The 17,501-nt window shown below is 40.0% G+C and overlaps 2 protein-coding genes across 5 annotated transcripts in view; one reads left to right on the top strand and one right to left on the bottom strand.

Moving 5' to 3' along the window:
- The window catches only part of APPL2 (adaptor protein, phosphotyrosine interacting with PH domain and leucine zipper 2), a 32,164-nt gene extending 30,225 nt beyond the window's left edge, over nt 1-1,939 (top strand). Inside the window, exon 21 of the mRNA XM_052668595.1 lies at nt 397-1,939. Within this exon, the coding sequence (XP_052524555.1) occupies nt 397-525 (129 nt within the window). The 3' untranslated portion in view covers nt 526-1,939. The remainder of the gene's footprint in view (nt 1-396) is intronic.
- Nucleotides 1,940-1,974: 35 nt separating this feature from the next.
- The window catches only part of WASHC4 (WASH complex subunit 4), a 38,222-nt gene continuing 22,695 nt past the window's right edge, over nt 1,975-17,501 (bottom strand). Inside the window, exons 23-34 of one of the 4 annotated variants that reach the window (XM_052668589.1) lie at nt 16,381-16,455; nt 15,481-15,585; nt 13,173-13,307; nt 12,310-12,418; nt 11,522-11,588; nt 10,436-10,522; nt 9,780-9,927; nt 8,178-8,274; nt 7,541-7,737; nt 6,251-6,350; nt 5,053-5,128; nt 1,975-4,749 (exon numbers count right to left, since the gene is read on the bottom strand). In XM_052668589.1, coding sequence (XP_052524549.1) covers nt 5,061-5,128; nt 6,251-6,350; nt 7,541-7,737; nt 8,178-8,274; nt 9,780-9,927; nt 10,436-10,522; nt 11,522-11,588; nt 12,310-12,418; nt 13,173-13,307; nt 15,481-15,585; nt 16,381-16,455 — 1,188 coding nt within the window. In that variant the 3' untranslated portion in view covers nt 1,975-4,749; nt 5,053-5,060. Of the gene's footprint in view, nt 5,129-6,250; nt 6,351-7,540; nt 7,738-8,177; nt 8,275-9,779; nt 9,928-10,435; nt 10,534-11,521; nt 11,589-12,309; nt 12,419-13,172; nt 13,308-15,480; nt 15,586-16,380; nt 16,456-17,501 lie in introns of those variants that run through there. The other 3 variants (XM_052668588.1, XM_052668587.1, XM_052668590.1) reach the window with 3 other exon arrangements.

Genomic DNA, 17,501 nt, shown 5'->3' with positions numbered 1-17,501 from the left:
ACACCACTGCAGTAACATTTCCTGTATGTTTTCACTACTGCAACTGTAGAACAAGTTTCAGTCACGTGCAGTAAGCACACTAAATAAGAACTGGGGTTTTGTTTTTGTTTTTAAAGTTTTTTCTCCTTGTTTTTCAGTAATTATAGCAGTGGCAGGTAAGAAAAGCTCAGAATAATGACATTTTTACTTACCTAAGAGGTGTTGTGCTGAAAGGGATTACGTTTCAAAACCTTAAGCCAGAATTATTCCCAATAAAACCTTTATGTTAAATGTTGTCAAAAGGAAAAGAAAAAAAACAACATAAAAACCTCAAGTTGCAAAGCATTAACATGTGCTGGAGAAAAGGTGCTCCTCTAAAAGATTGCTTTTGCCTACTGAACTTTTGTTTTCCTTCAGGACCCAGAAGCATTAGCTCAGCTGATGAAGTCTGTGCCCTTCACAAACGATGGGAAGTTTGTGCTGCTGAACGATCAGTCAGAAGAGGATGGATCCACACGTGAAGAAGGAGAGGAGTCAGAAGCATGAAGAACTCTTGTTGTTTCCTCCAGCCTGTATGGAAGCAAGGAGAAGCTGGGAGGCTGTCCAAGAATCTCTGTTTTTAAATCGTCTGCGCACACGTGAAGCCACGGCTTCTGGCACCCGCTAGGGGGATGGCAGCATCTTTGCAGAGGTTCCTCGGGCTTTGCAGTGAACAACAGCAAAACTTTGGCCTTTGGAAATTTTTGCATTTGTGAATGTGTAGTGCAGAGGTGGGCCTGGGACACTGGCAATCTTAGGCAATGTTCCAGCATGAGCCCCTTGCTGCTGGCAGCTCAGACGGCACAGCTGTCAGCCACAAAGGGTTAACGTCACTTCCGCAGGCTCACGGGGAAGCAGCCTTCACTGCTGCTGGAATGAGCTCGAGTTGTAAGCTGTCAGCTCCTTTAGGAAATGCATCAGGCCTAACTTCTTCCTGTAGTCAGTTTTTATAGTTTGCATGATTACGTGCATCTGAATGAAGGTTTAAAATGCACTATTTACTTTATTTTCAGATGAAGTTATTTTTAGTCTAGTTTTAAGCGTAACAAGATTTATCTTTTGTGCTAGCCTATTTACAGAGCAATTTGTTAAACACTAAATTTTTTCCTATTAATATAATCTATTTTTATATTGCGCCTGGAATAAGCTTACAAAACAAATCTAAGTGCCTACTCTTACCTTGACGGGGACCGCATTCACATTCCATCATTTAATAATGGGCAGAATGTACCCCCTTGGTTTACTGCTCTAAGTACATGTGGACATCAGAGGCAGTCAGCAGTGGGGCACAGTGGCCAAGCGCGGTTTTTTCTGTGGTTAGGGATCTTAAAATTAAGAGAAATTGTGGAGACAACTTGTAGGACAAGTAATTTTATAATAAAGAGTTCTTTGTATTCTTAACATGACAGTGGCGTGCAGCATTGGAGCCTACCAGCAATCTTCAGTTTTCCGAAGCTGAGCAATAAAACGCTAGCAGGCTGCAGCACAAGGACTAGTTTCACTGCACATTCCTGACATTAGAAGCCATACATACCAGCTAAGAAGTTTAGATTTTCTTTCTCCTTCCAGCTTAACCTGAAGACGTGAGAAGCTGTACTTGGCAAGAACAAATAAATGGGAGTTACTGAAGAGAGAGGTGGGGGAGGCCGTATGGGGCATGGTTTATAGTAGCGAAGATGGAACCAACAGCTGAAAATTTGCAGCTGAATTTGACTCATCTCAAGCACTTCATAGGAATGTAGGTTTTCTGCAAGCAATCTGTGCTAGGGCAGCTGGATGAGTACAGCTTGCAGTGTTTGACATGTAATAAATTCATTGAGCTGGTTTGCTGACTGTAAGAACCGTGGAAGAAAACTGCGGTAACTGACACAAGCATCCCTTCCTCAATAAAAGTTGAAGCTGTCTTATTAAAGAAATTAAACCCTCCTGCAGTTCTGTTACTGAAGACACTAAGAGTGAGGTTGTGAAAATTACATTTATTAACAAGTTTTATGTACATTAGGTACTCTACTCACACACCAAAGAGACTGAGGTAACAAAATACCCTTCTGTACAGTGAGTTAGGAAACATGGTTACATTTGGTCCTTTGTACCTGAGAAGCTGAAAATAGCTGTCGTTGACAGACATCCGATGAAAACTCAAATTTACTTCCAATTACAGACTTCATTAGGACATCTAGAACCTACCCTGCAAGCAAAGCAACCCAGACATAACCCAGTGAAGCACAGGGCTGCTGGGACCAGCACCCTCTGCACCACCAGTGACCGACACCTTTTGACCTCAGGGCAAATGTGACTCTGGGCATCAGCTGTGCTCTGCATCCCCTATGCAGCCCTATGGCTTATGGCATAAAAGGGCTCTGCTCCGTCACAAACAGGCTGCAAGGCCACCAGGGGAGCCGCTGCCACCACTTCTGCCCCCAGCAGCCCTGGCCCAGGACAGAGCACACAGGGGCTGCGGTGGCAGCTGCCTCCTCAGGAAGGCAGACTCCTTCAGCCTGTTCCGTGCCTGCCTTGAAGGAAAATAATAGATTCATTTTACATCCCTGCAGCAAACTTAATCATCTTCCCTTTCCTTCATCACCTCTCGGAATTTCCAGTGAGCAGCAAAGTTCCATTTCGTTTAGAGAATTTTATTATTTTTTTCTTTTTAGATCCATCCTCATCTCCAACCCACTGGGTTCCATTTTGTTCCTATGATCAGAGCAGGAGGGTAAAGGCAATGAAAATAGCACCACAAGAATTCTGCACCCTTTCCAGGTAGTTGGGCAGGGGCTGGGGGGAGAATTTGATGTGACTCATTGACACAGGAGCACCATCCCAAACCAGGACCCACCTCGTTCATATTTCAGGTAACAAAAGCTTTCTGCATATATATGCTGCTACATGACAATAAAATGTAACTATAATAAACTACAATCCTCTATTAGCAAGAATAGCTCTATTATCACTGCACGTATACATATGAATGTATATACTTTTGTCACATAGAGTATACATTCAGGTCCATAGGGATTCTATAAAAATAGGCTTTTGTCTTTCCTGTAGAATTTCCATCACCAGAATGACACGAGTTGGTTCAGCACACATAACGAACTGCAGAGTGTTACTTAGCCAAGATCCCATCAGCCCAAAAATCAGAAGGGAAAATACAAATGTGGACTTTAATAATTAGAGCACAGGTCATGGCTTGACTGCATCTATCTACCTAGCACATCCATCCTGAAGGAAAACAAACGCTCTGCGTGGTTCTGCCATTGCTAGAGAACACTGGAGCTTACATGACTTGAGGTGGGACAAGGATGTGGAAACGCATACGTTCCTACTGCAACATGATGGCAATCAGCAGAAGCACTGAGACTGCTGTTCTCAGCAACCCTACTCCAACTGCTCAGTGCGGACACAACTTGGTCAAAAAAGAAAGTGCACGTAAACTATGACCAAAAAAAAAAAAGCAAAATGAAGCAGTGCAGAATTAGGGCAGTCTCCGCAGTTTTAACAAAAGTATGAACAAGGCCAGCTGATTTAAACAGCTTACAAAGCTTCTGTGTCAAGTTTTCAGAACCAATGAAAGGACTTTCTTATCAGTCCACTCTGTCCAGTTGCAACCAAAACGTTCGCCCCAGTTCTCCAAATGCTGAACTCAGCGGCAGGAAAGGATGAATCAAAGCCTGCCAGGAATTGTCTCAGCCAACCCATGGCCAAAGAGCGAGTGGGTGGAACAATCTGAGCCATTTGTATTAAAACATCACCTTTTTTCTAATTAGAGGAGATGAAAAAGACTGTCAATTAAGTACAGTTAAGAAGGCCAAAAAAACAAAAAATCATTCTCAGACTGACTAAAGTAGTTTATTCTAGCTAGTAAAACCTCAAAGTGTTTTATATTCCAGGAGATTAAAACACAACTGAGTCTTTCAATGGAAGTGGAATTCAGAATTCACTGTTAAGCTAACTCGAGCTACTTACGTCAGGAATCTGAGCAACTCTTGCACAATCTAAGAACCTCTGCTCACAGGCATTAACAGATGTTAGATTTTACACAGAGTTCTCACAGTGTTCAGCAGCTTCTGAAGCCTGCAGTGCAATTATTGTTAATAATCAGGAAACTAAGACTGTATTAACGACACAGAGTGCAATGGACCTACAAAGGCTGAGAAAGACAGGGCTGAGGCTGAAACTTGCAGTTAGGCACAACATATTCATGAAGTGTAAGATCACTTAATAGTCACAGACACCCATCACACAGTGTCTGGTCATGGAAGGAAGAGCTGATTGTGGTTCTGTCTTGGCTCCTGATTTCCTTACTTCTGTGGATGCAAATCAGACTTTCAGTATGAAGTGAAAAAATAATTTATTACATTAATTCTTCTGCTTTTCCCTTTCTCTAATATGGGAGGAAAAAGGAACAGGGGAAGATAAATGCCTGGCAGGACCCTGATTCCAGAGTGAAAATAACATGCTAATAATACAGTTTCATAGAACAAAAAAAACCAAAAAACAAAAAACACACACATTCATGAGAACTGCCATTTTGTGTAATAGCTTTAACATACATTCACAACCTACACTGTTACAGCTACAGTGTAATTTGTGACTACATCAAATACAAAAGGAGCATAAACATCTGGACAACAGATAAGCAACGCATCTTCGATTTTCTTCTTCTGGTTGATGAGATGCACGTGTCTTTTTTTTTTTTATAAATGTTTTGTTAGAGATGCAAGCAAGCATCTAAAAATTAAAGATTTTTTTCTTAGATATGCACAACAGTAATTTAAAATAATTACCTCCAAGCTATATTTTATGTAGTTATTTTTCAATCTAGAGAAAGTGCTGTTAGTAATGTAAATAAATAACTCCTGAAAAATAGAAGTTTCTATAGGGAAAACAAACAAACACAGGCCTAGCCCAACTGGGTGCTAGTATACTATTGTACATTTTCGGCTAGGTTTAATAGAAAAAGTCAAACGAAGAGCTTTCACCACTCCAAAGTGTTAGAGACAGTTATTCGAGTAAGTAATTATCACCCCCTACCAGCCACATCATTTCACAACAGGATCTGCAGGCGTAGAGTTGGAAAGATCTCCATTGCTTGCTTTAACAGATTCTTCTATAAAAATAGAAATCGGAAACATGGATTGCAGTTAACATTTGACTAAAGGCAGTAAGAACAAGGTCTTAGCCTATGTACAGCATGCTGATGTCACAAAACATCTGATACACTGTAATCACGTATGCTAACTGCCCTCGCAGCACAAAGGATCCCTGCCTGTGTTTGGGGTGAGAAGTACAAGTAACTCTTGTCCTACACGTTCTCCTGAAGAAGCCAAGGCAGTCTATCTGGTGTCACCACAACGCTCCAAGATGGCTTTTTGAGTAGGACAGTTACTTGAGAAACTCCACAAATATAAAGTATGAATCCACACTGAAGACCTCCTTCTTAGCAAACTGCTTTGGCTCAGTGATCTGGGAGGTAACCATGATTTACATCACTGTCAAAACTACAGAGAAAAACTACTTGCCAATTCCATTCTTTAACATACAGCTACAGTCAGCCGTGAGAGACCCAAAACTCTAAGCGACTTGTGACTGAACTGCATTTCTACATCTTACTCCTCATTTCTTGGAGAATAGTTTTCCCATACGCAGGAAAGTTTCCCATAATTCATGAAGGAACGTACATGGGCATGCACACAACTTGTCAAATTCCCATAATGCCCAAGTCAAGAGACCACAGCACAGATGGAGATCTCACCCTCTGAATGTAACTCGATGGTAGACCAAAACACTTTACAAACATTAAACACACAGAAGTCATGCATGCAGTATTTGCATTATCTGTCTACATAAAGTGAAAAATAGCTACCAAACGACAACTGAGAAAACTAGTTTATATTTCACATCAGCAAAGGTTTTGCAGAAAAGGCTGTCATTAACAAAAATCAGGAATTAAGTGGGTAAATATGATGCTGAAGTCACTGAATTTAATATTACTGCAAGTGTGCAGTTCTCCCTGCCTTCAAGTTTTGTTCTCAGAAATCCAGTTTGAAGTTTCACTTTTCCAAAGAAGGTCTCAGTGTGGTGCTCTCAACTCCTTAATTATCCTCAACCCTATAAAACTCCCTCAGGAATACTGATTCAACCCAATAGCAAGGAAGTGGCTATGGAAGAAGGCATTTGCCCTATGAAACAGACCCTCAAGAATCAAAGCACTCCATATGCACTCACTCACCTTCTCTCTCTTTCTTTTCCTGGTTTTCTTCTGCTGCAGTTTTATCTGCTCTGAAAAATATTCTTGCACTACTTAAGGAAAAATAAAGGAGTTCAAATTCCTAAATAAAAAGATACAGAAGAGGAGTGTCAGTGTATCACAAGAATGAATTCACATACAAATCAGTGTGACTTTTCAGAAGCATCAAAAGCAATTAGATGTCGGTATCAAAATCATTTCCCACTCATACCCCACTTACACCCATCTTATAGGGCACGAGTCAGCCAGAAACTTGAAAGAGTAACTTAAGTACAGCAGCATCACTGCCCTATGTACGCTACTGAGGCCGAGTGTGAGGTTTGCAGCCACAGTGAAAATGTGGAACTGTTTGCCCACAGAAGCAAAGCCCAAGCAACCCATAATTTAAACAGCTGCGTGCTCAATCAGTTACTGAACAAGCAGTAACTATTCATAAACAAACACCTGCAGATGTGTCCCACAGCCCCCTCAAATCAAAAGCAAAGGGGAGAGAGAGGAGGCATTTACACCTCAGTTGAACCTAAACATTCAAACACATCTTTCTTCTTCTGCTTGACAGCTGGTGTGCATCAAATGAACTCAGAGAATTCACACCCAAGAAATTTGGTTCATGGTGTTTCTTGTAACAAAGATTTCCCTACAACATTTTCTCCTACCTGAACACTAAGGTTTCAATTGTGTTAAGAGTTCTGCCTAGCAGACAAAGACTTCCAGCCAACCACCTTGAACTCCAGACTCACACAAATATCGCAAACGCTTATGACATTGTGGCCTTCCAATATTTGAAGGGAATGTACAAACAGCAGGGGTACAACTGTTACGAGAGTGGATAGTGATGGGACAAGGGGGAATGGTTTTAAACTGAGACAGGGGAGGCTTAGGTTAGATATTAGGAGGAAGTTTTTCCACACAGAGGATGGTGATGCACTGGAACAGGTTGCCCAAGGAGGCTGTGGATGCCCCATCCCTGGAGGCATTCAAGGCCAGGCTGGATGTGGCTCTGGGCAGCCTGGTCTGCTGGTTGGCGACCCTGCACATAGCAGGGGGTTGAAACTCAATGATCATTGTGGTCCTTTTCAACCCAGGCCATTCTATGATTCTATGCCATCCCCTTCAGACAGCACACCACCTGAGTCTTCATGCTCATTTTTTGCATTTTTTTGCTAGGCAATGCTTTATGCTGTCTCAATGTTATTCATTCCTGATAAGCTCCTTCACAAAATAGCTACCAGAACTGCACTGACACAGAACAGAAGCAGCCCCGTGCTCTACCTGTAAGCAAACTTCCAGTCGCTTGTGGGTAAGGTTCATAGTTTGTAGCAGTTTTTCATCTTGATTAATTGACTGCACGTTCTGTTGCTTAGCTACTGCTCTGATTTCCTTCACATACTTCTCTCGAACAGACTGGAACCAGTGCAGCGAATCAAACTCCTGGTACTGATCCAACAGCTTCAGAATGTAAGCCACACCTACGGTCATTAACAAAACATGTGCCAAAGTCAACTTGCAATTTATAAAACATTTTGTGAGTGTTATTAATGGATCAGTTTAAGTCAATAATTCTCATGCAATTAGAATTCAAACTGCAATTGATTTTAAATTAAATCTAATGAGAAGAAAGTCATAGTAAAGAATATCCAAAGATTTGTATAAACTCTAATCTACTGCCTGCAGCTTCAAAAGAAATCAGGGAGTACCAACGTATGACCAAACCAGCTGCTGTCAGAACTAATTATTCCACGCTAAAGAGATTCTGAGCCAGACAGCCCACAAATCCATTGTGCTGGAGCCAAGGCAGTCCAAATTTAAATTAAGGGAAATGGGAACTCACAGAATTAGAAAACTTTTCCTGCAAACATCAGTTACACTTGCTTACCTGAAGACCCATCAGCATGATGCTGAAACTTACCCATTGCAAACCCATCATCAGTGAAGGCTGCCCCACTTTTGTTCTTTTTGTTCAATTTCTCCTTGCAACTGATTGAATGCTCTACAAAATTGAGGGTCTGAAAGAGTGAAAAGCTTGGAATCATCAGGAGATCAAACAGTATTATAAAATTTAAAAAAGATAATCACATGTCATCAGATACAGAAGTAGCTGACCAAAATGTCCAAAACTACAACATTTTTGCCTCCCATCATTAGGCATTCTTGTATGAAAAGCCCCCAAAAACCTAGAAAAAGGACAAGCTTAGATTTTGGGAAACATTTGCATATGCACACGTAAAATACTTTCGAGTTTAACTGCACTGAAACACATTTTAAATGTAAAATGGACAGCATTTTCCTGAAACTGTACTTATGAGAAGGAAATCCCACATATGGGAAGGAAAAAAAAAGAAAGATTGGGTCTTAACCCTTTCCCATCTCTCATTTCTATCACCATGATGAACTCATCTTCTCACAGTTCAAAACTTGCAACACTGCCATTTGAAAATTAGTTTCTTAATTGGTGCCCTTGTTTCAGCTGGAGTAGAATTAGTTTTCCTCCTACCTAGTAGCAACTATCTTGCTGTGTTCTGGATTTAGGATATGAATAATGCTGATAACACACCAATGTTGTAGCTGTTGCTGAACAGTGCCCAGTACTTTTTGGCTTCTTACACTGCCAGAAAGGAGCTGGAGGTGCAAAAGGAGTCAAGACAGCTGATCCAGAATGACCAAAGGGATATCCCACACCACATGGCATTGTGCTCAGCAAGAGGAGGGAGACGTATTTGAAGTGATACTATTTGTCTTTCCAATAAACTGTTACGCGTGATGAGCCCTGCTTTTCTAGAGGTGGCTGAGTATCTACTTGCCACTGGAAGCAGTGAACAAATCCCTTGTTTTCTTTGCTTTTGTGCACAGCTTTTGCTCTACCTACTGAAAAGTCTTTGGCTCAGTCAATGAGTTCTCACAGTTTTACCTTTGCAATTCTCTCTCCTACGCCATCGTGTGGGAGGAAGCAAGCAGCTGCGTGGCACTGAGCTGCTTGGCAGGGTAAAACCACAACAAATAGGATGTCATGCCATGAAGTGAAGCTGTTAAGACCACTTAGGCCTTCAAACTGAACTGCATCCATTCAGTTCAGCTTGACTCACAAGAAAACTCATTAACAAAGGCAAGTCTAATTGCAGTAGAAAGGGACACGGTCTTACTGAAGAAATTTCTGAAGTTACTTTTTGAGTGCTAACTGTGTGTAAAGATAAGAAACACAAGGCTATGGATGAATGCTAACAAAGCCATGCTTGAAGCAATTCCATTCACAATCAGGAACAGGTTGCCCAAGGAGGCTGTGGATGCCCCATCCCTGGAGGCATTCAAGGCCAGGCTGGATGTGGCTCTGGGCAGCCTGGTCTGGTGGTTGGTGACCCTGCACATAGCAGGGGGATTAAAATTAGATGATCATTGTGGCTCTTTTCAACCCAGGCCGTTCTGTGGTGCTATGAAAAAAGCATAACGTGATCATCAAATCTGTACTCTTTTTTTTTTTCCCCAAAGTGCTGGTACACCCAGTAACACTACTCACCAGTGGGGGAACAATAATGTAGAAGTTCCTCAAATGCATATTCTTTGGACTGCGGAATTCAGGAGCAAATACATCCACAAGCATTTTAAAGTACTCTGTTCCTTCTGCAAAGTTACGTGTGAGGTCACTAAGGACAGAATCCAATTGCCTGCAAAGGACAAGCAATGTGTTACCTGCTTTCTCTGAGAAGTTTCTTTATTTAAGTAAAGTCCCACTCTTCATCCTTTGGCCACACCTACAACCCAACATTCCAACCTGATCCCAAGATTACAACCCGCCTCTACAGCCACCTTCCATCATATAGTCTGATTTTATTTCCACAAAAACATCCCATAGAATAATTGCTTATTTTCCCCTAAGGCCCTAAAGATCCAAGAAGCAGATGTCACATGCAGTGAGAAATACCTGTTAGCCATCAAATCAAATATATTATCAAGAAACCAGGTTCTGAAACAGGACTACAAGTGACACTTCATATTCTTTTTTTTTTGTTTTGAAAGACTATACTTAATTTACTCTATTTCAGCAAACATTTTTGCACAACATTAGTTCAACTTAACACACACAAAAGCAACCAACAGTTGCACTTACAGCTTTAGAATTAAAACCCTTTCCTCTCAACCCTGGCCAAGACCCCAAAGTTGATGTTAGGGTACCTCGCTGCTTTCTGAGTTTCTTCTGAGAGTCCTTCTTCTTTCACCAGCTCTTCAAAATTAACAATATCTTCCAGATCAGGAACAAACCTGAAAACTTACTGTTTGTTAGCATTACATTCAACTGGTTACAAGCACTGGAGCATATACCATAATTTATAATAAAATTAAAATCGTCTGGGCTCAAACTACTTTAAATGATATCGTTTCTGCCATACTCCTACCTGAGTGCCATTAAGCCCACTTCTCAACTCACACAAAGTTGTTTATACTTCTGCTTTTACCAGGCTACCATCTGTTCTTCCTAATCCTTGCCCTAGATAACTACAAATTTCTAATATTTGCAAGAAATCTATTTCTTGGTACATATGGTCACTAGTTTTCAATGACCTGATACAAGCACACAACTCTATGGAAAGAAGCATCAAAGAAACATTAACTTCAATTTTAAATTCCTCATGTCTAGCTCAAATTTTCCTTTAACGTAACCTCTTGAAGTAATTAGTATCAGTATCATAGGTTGAAAATCACAATGTTGGAAAGGACCTACAAGATCATCTTGTCCCACCATCCTCCCATTACCACTGCTACCACAAACTGACCCATATCTCGTAGCTCCTCATCCAGGCGCCTCTTCAACACTGCCAGGGTCGGCGACTCCACCACCTCCCTGGGCAGCCATTCCAGTGCCTGACCACTCTGAGAGAAAAAGTTTCTCCTCATGTCCAACCTAAACCTCCTCTGGTACAACTTGCAGCCATAAGTCAGTAATTACTGTTGGTTTTTTTTTGTTTGTTTGTTTTTTTAAACTGTAGTTAATACTGACTTAATTAACAACTAATGACTTACATGTACAATTAGCTTTTTCACAGTGTATTTCCATGCAATTTTGAGGGCTCTCTGGCATCTTATGACAATGACTGAGCAAGTCTGAATTCAGGCTCTATTTCTGATAATTCCACTTCAAGAAAGGCATAAAAATGGACTTCTTAAATGTATCATGTAATCACATATTTATGGCAGATGGGTGAGAACTTTTCCAAAGAACATCAGCAAAAATAGGAAGTAAAGAAAAAAACCCAAAAGTACCTAATTGCACTGCTGCAGCAGTGAAGACCACCAGATCTTATCATTCGTACGTAGCCCATAGCATTGCCTTCAAAAACAAGAGGAAAAAAAAACCAGGGAAAGAATTAATCTTTATTTAAAGAGAGAGACATAAACATACACCTACTTCAGAATTCCTACAATATCTGAAATGTAAGTTGCCACATGGTCTCAACAAAGAAATTGCTTTAAAAACCAAGCAAAATGAAATATTACACTGAAAACCAATGTCAATAGTCTGTCCAGAGGATTAGAACCCAAATCCATAATCTAGCTGTGTTGAGTTCACTTGCATGACAGCCTAAGGGCCAAATTCACTCCATCAGGCACATTAAACACTTCCAATTTCTCATCAGTCCTACATATCAACAGTATCCATGGCCAAAAACGCTATCACAGTGTCAAGCGTGACTTAAAGTTACTTCACTGGATACACAGCCTCTGCCTGAAAAGCACAAGAAGGTTTGGCTTCGTTTTCTGGGAAATACACTCAACCTGGATAGAAGTCATTTCCGTAATAAAGAAGAAAACCTAAAGGAAACAGGCTTCTGTGCAAGCTGTCTTAATCTAAAATGTGTCAACACGCAAGACCCATTCCTGTGTAATTAGATGAGACTATTTATTCTCCCAGGCTGCAGGAGAAGTCCATTCCATCTGACTAGAGTTGTACCTAGATTTTAGCTTGTGCTAAGAGTTCAGTTACTAGACAATGAAGTCTAGAATTTCCATTTTCTAACATTTATAACACCGTTTTAGATAACATTTCATACCGATTTGACTTATGAGTTGTCTGAACTGGTCAAGGTAGCTCTGGCCATCTGGAGTTATTCCAAGTTTTCTGATGCCTCGGTTGAATTTATCTGCTCTTTCAAACGGATACTAGAAAAATATATTAATTTGTAAAGAACTGTCAGAGTTGGCTCTCTGTAAAAAGCCTATTTTTTCATCACATCAATACATTCGTATTCACAGTGTATTCCATTCTCACACCATAGCTTCAGCTTAGTTGTTTATTTTTTAATTATATGCATTGCCCATCCCTAACAGTTTGCAAAAATCATCTGAATCACTTTTGTAATCTGGAGAATGGAGCAGAATCATTGCTGTGAATATGAAAGTATTCCTAGAAGAAATAAGCATCCAACATGCAAAGAGCCCAACAGCATATTTTACTGAAGTATGTCACGTTCATATTTTAAGAAATCTGTCTTTCAGCATAGAAAATTAGACTCCAGTACCCAAATCTTAACATTTTTGAATAAATGCTATGTCTTCACATCACCTTGGATTCTGACAATTGTTAAACATTATTTGAATCTCAAGTTTAGTGTCCTCCAACAGACTACAACTGCATCGAATCATTGTTTTCAAGTCACTGATGGAATTATTTTTGCCAATTCCATGGTAAAGAAAATAATCATGGAAAAAATAGAATGAAACAAAGCCAACGCGAACATGGAAATACAACACATTCCATTTTGCTAGGAAAAAAAGTTGCCATTTCATCTGGAAACACACATATAAATAATAGGAAAGTTCTCACATGTTATGGCTCAGTGTACCTTCAGGCACACAAGACCAGCACTATTTTTTTTTTGACAGGTTACTCTCGAGTCTTCAAAAATTACTGTACCTTGTGATCATTTTGATCCTTGACTTCCCTGAAGAATCGGATGTCTTTGATAAGCCTGGATTTGATATGTTCATCGTACATGAACTGGCTAAAAATATAAAATTTTTTCCTCAAAAACTGGTAAGTGAAGTTGACCTGGAATAAAATAAACAGTCAAACCAAGAAAGTTGTAAAAGCAACATGCATCTCTAGTGACCTCTGTTCTATGACTTACAAAGTAACTTGTATGTATGATAACGTAGGAAACTTGTCAATTTATTTCAATCTGCTATTCTCAACTTACCTTCCTAATTTCACTGATCTAAAAGAAAGAAAACAACTCCCTCCTCCTGGAAGGCCTCCAGAAAGGGCAAAGGGACCAAGGAACACAGTAGCTATTTCAGTTTGCTGACTTCCCCACACAGCCAACTATTTTACATCTGGAATATCCTGAAACTGTTCTTTTGAAACAATACAAACATTTGAAGTTGAAAAGGGCATCACATGTGCTCAATGTCTTCATTCAACTCATGGAATCTGTACAAACACTCTGACAAACCTTTTTACTTCCTCAAAACTTTCTAAAGTACTCTACCATGAAATAAGAGTGCGCTTTCACCGTACACATCTCTGTTATTTCTCGTGTCTGCATAAACAGCTTTACTGGTGATTTGAAGTTAATAAAGCACCAAAATCCACATCACTAAGAAATGAATGAAGTAACAAGACAGTCTGAGTGACCAAAGCCCCCAAGATCATTTCACAAACAAAATCATTCACAAAATAGAGCAAGGGAAGTTACTTCTCACAGTGCAAAGAAGCATGAAAACCTTAAGGCCCTAACAACCACTTGCATAGCTTGTGCCACACTTTAGGTTTTGGCTTCAGTGATCATAGATCTTCCTTTGAGAAACCAAGTCTGCTGAAAACTGATGGAATTCATACGGCCACAAGGATGAAGAGCACGTTGTCAACAAGTGGCCAGATTTGTAAGGAGAGCTTTCAACTAAGCTAAGCAAGGGAATGTGGTGAAGCTTTGCGCAACAATTAAGAGTCTTTGGATGCTGACCTACTAGGAACCAACAAGGAAACACTTGAAAATGTCTCAGAGAAATTTAGGCTTGCTCCTTTAAAAGCAGGATACAGTTGACAGCCTAACAGAAGCACCTCCATACCAACACACAGCATTGGTAACAAATAAGGGGAGCTAGAAGACGCTGTAACTAGAAAGCTATTATCTAATTGCTGTCACTGAAGTCTGGACAGACAAATGAAACAAACAACTGACGCACTGCAATTCAGGACTACAAACTGCTCAGAAGGGACAGACAAGGAAGGAGACTTGATGAGATTGCCTTTTATGCCAAAAAAAGAAAAAAAGGAAACAAATTGATTTCACAGACTTGTCTTTGAAAAGCAGCAATGAACAGTTGAGAATTGATAGCTGAAATTTTGAGGGCAAGCCAAAGGAAACATCATAGACAGAGCTCAGTACGGGCCACCCTATCAAGAGGAGGATGCTGACAAAGCTTTCTCACATCAGCTACAGGAAGCACCACACTTGCAGGCTCTGATCCTTCCTGAATACCAAAATTATCCCAATATCTGCTGGAAAAGCAGCACAGCAAGCTATAAGCAGTCTAGGAGACTCATGGAGCAGGTCCCAGATAATTTATTAATCCAGGAGATAGCCCAGTCAGAAGAGAAACATCATTGGGCCCACTGTTTACCAACACAAATCAACTAATTAGAGAAGTTAACATTGGCAGCTGTGTGGGCTTGCAACAATCATGTCCTAGTGAAATTATGGATCCTGAGGAGAATAGAGGCTAGGCAAAGAAAAAAGACAATTCCAGGCTAACAAACTTGCAGTTTAAGGAATTAGTGGAGGGGAGTCTCAGGGAAACTGCCTTCAGGGGACAGAGGAACAGAAAAGACCAGTCAGCTCTGGACATTTTTCTTACTGCACAAGAACTCTTGATTCCCACAGATAAGAAACCAGGTAAGGAAGACAGGAGATCAACACAGCTGCATAATGTTAAACTAAAGTTTGGGAAGTAAACACACAGGCAGTGGAACCAGGGAGATTTCTCCTGGGAATAATACAGGAACACTGTCTGGACGTATAGGGATAGCATCAGGAAAGCTACAGCACAGAGATCAACTTGGCAAGGCATGTCAGGAATCATAACATGTCACTAGGAAATGCAGGTGTTCAACCTTCAATGCTTTAACACTCATGAAATTTGCCTGTACGCTTTCTTGCACTGTTAGAAGTGGTATTCAGGAACTGCAAATAAAAACTACCAGCTATGCAATAAATACTCACTGTTGTGTTCATGATTCCTGTTCCATGAGTTCGAATCGAGTTAGCAACGTGTCGAATATTGATAGTGTTCAAGTGTTTGTTGTTACTAGTTCTTTCAATGAAGATCTAGGACAGGAGGAGAGAAAAAAGTTATTTGCTATACCCAAAACTACTATGAAAAATTACCAATCTAGGTAGGTCACATCCTGTTTTCTAAGAGCAGCTAGTAGGTGGTGATTAGGGAAATAACAAAGAAAATAGAGCAAGCAAATAATGAGCTTTATCTGGTATGTGCCTCCAGTCCCTGGAATGCTGTGATTCAACAATTCACAGGAGCACCTAACTCTCTTCTTTACTGAGACTATAGTCCATTAATTGGCCCAAACTCTTCTGACACTGTTGGTACTTTTGGTCCTACTGTTTATCACGGCAGTGAGTTCCAACATCAAATTTAACAATGCCAGAAAAAGTACTTCCTTTCCTTTAAAACAGCTACTTATTTTCACAGAGGGTACCCTCATTCTCACATGAGGAAACCATAGAGTTGATTCCTATACACATTTCATGTCATTCACTGCTTCAAACTCTAACAATCCATCCTCTTACATTCCTTTCTCCACTCCTCCCAAAAAATTATGTATTTCATACATCCTTTTCTAGCAGAAAACCTGCCCTGCTGCAGCTGCCTAGCTTCAGAGCTTTTGACATTGAGTGATCTTAATGGCACACGATAATCAAAGCATGTTTACTGAACATGTTCCAAGGTCTAGATTGAGTATCCCCAAAGATCTTCTAAAGCAACAACGGCTACTGTGCAGTTTGTCACAACATATTCAGCCTGGGTTGTGGTCTTACACATACAATTTGCACTTGTTTTCTGAATTTGGCTCCAGCTGAAGACAAGTATAGAATGCATCTTACCTGATTATTCAGATTGTAGAGGTAGCGAGATACAAACACATGAATATTTCTCATGATTTCCAAAACATCCAGACCCTGAAACATCACAATTTATCAATTTGTATCATGATAATTCTCAAGAACCACTGACATGCCTAATCACTAGGACTTAAAAGCACTACTTCTGCAGTTACTTGAAAGCATTTTAGGAAGCAATGTTTTCTGTTTTCAAAATGAAATCTCTCCACAATTTTAGTTTGGTGCCTGTAAGATGACACGTGGAGGAAAAAAAAAAAAAAAAAGAAATTCAGTTCACATTTGAAATTTACACTTCTGCCTGTTTCCATTTCCAAATTCTTCTGAAACCAAGGGATGCACAGCTCTATCCCACAAACACAAATTTACTTTTAAAATTCTGCTCTTCTCAGATTTCAGGAGACAACTTATCTGTGTGTCCATAGAAACCTGGACAGTTATCTGTAAGGACATAAGCAGCTAGCTACTTTCTGATGTTATTTCATCCAGTATCTCTAGAATACTAAGTCTGAAGTTTTATATTTACAGTGCAAGTCTGAAAACTGCTTTGCTTGATAATCCCTTGAATAACCCCTTTTTAGTATCGCTGTGCATAGAGAGGATACTGTTTAATCTACACATTTTTCACTTGTGCCAATGATTGTGCCAGGATTTTGTGGGGAGTCAGGTACACGTGTCTGTGTGTGTATTTTTGTTTTGAAGTGAAGCTTATACAAATGACTGCTAGGAAACCAATGTTTTGAAATGATTTAACTCTTTACAACTACATAATGAACAAACACTATTGGCAATAGATGCTAATAACAAAAGCCAGAAATAGAAACCATCAGTCACAGCACTTTTGTGCTGAGTAGATATAAAAAAAAAAAGTAGTTCAACATTGTCTTTCAATTCAGGAATAAAAAGCCAACTTGAGCATTAGAGGAAAAAAAAAGAGGCTGTCTCTCTAAGAGCTTTCAGTAGTGCAAGTGATGATATGAAGCTGTCTAAAGTATCAAAAATATTACACTTTGGAGGGAAACAAATTGTACTTCTTTAGTATCCACCCTATAAACAGTGAATGCCTATATCATTGACTTGGTATTAAACAGACAGTCAATATGACA

The sequence above is a fragment of the Tympanuchus pallidicinctus genome, unplaced genomic scaffold (genome assembly GCF_026119805.1).
Source record: "Tympanuchus pallidicinctus isolate F22 unplaced genomic scaffold, pur_lepc_1.0 scaffold8, whole genome shotgun sequence".
NCBI lineage: Eukaryota > Metazoa > Chordata > Aves > Galliformes > Phasianidae > Tympanuchus > Tympanuchus pallidicinctus.
The sequence above is the reverse complement of the archived record's forward strand: the minus strand, read 5'-3'. Positions and strand labels throughout refer to the sequence as shown.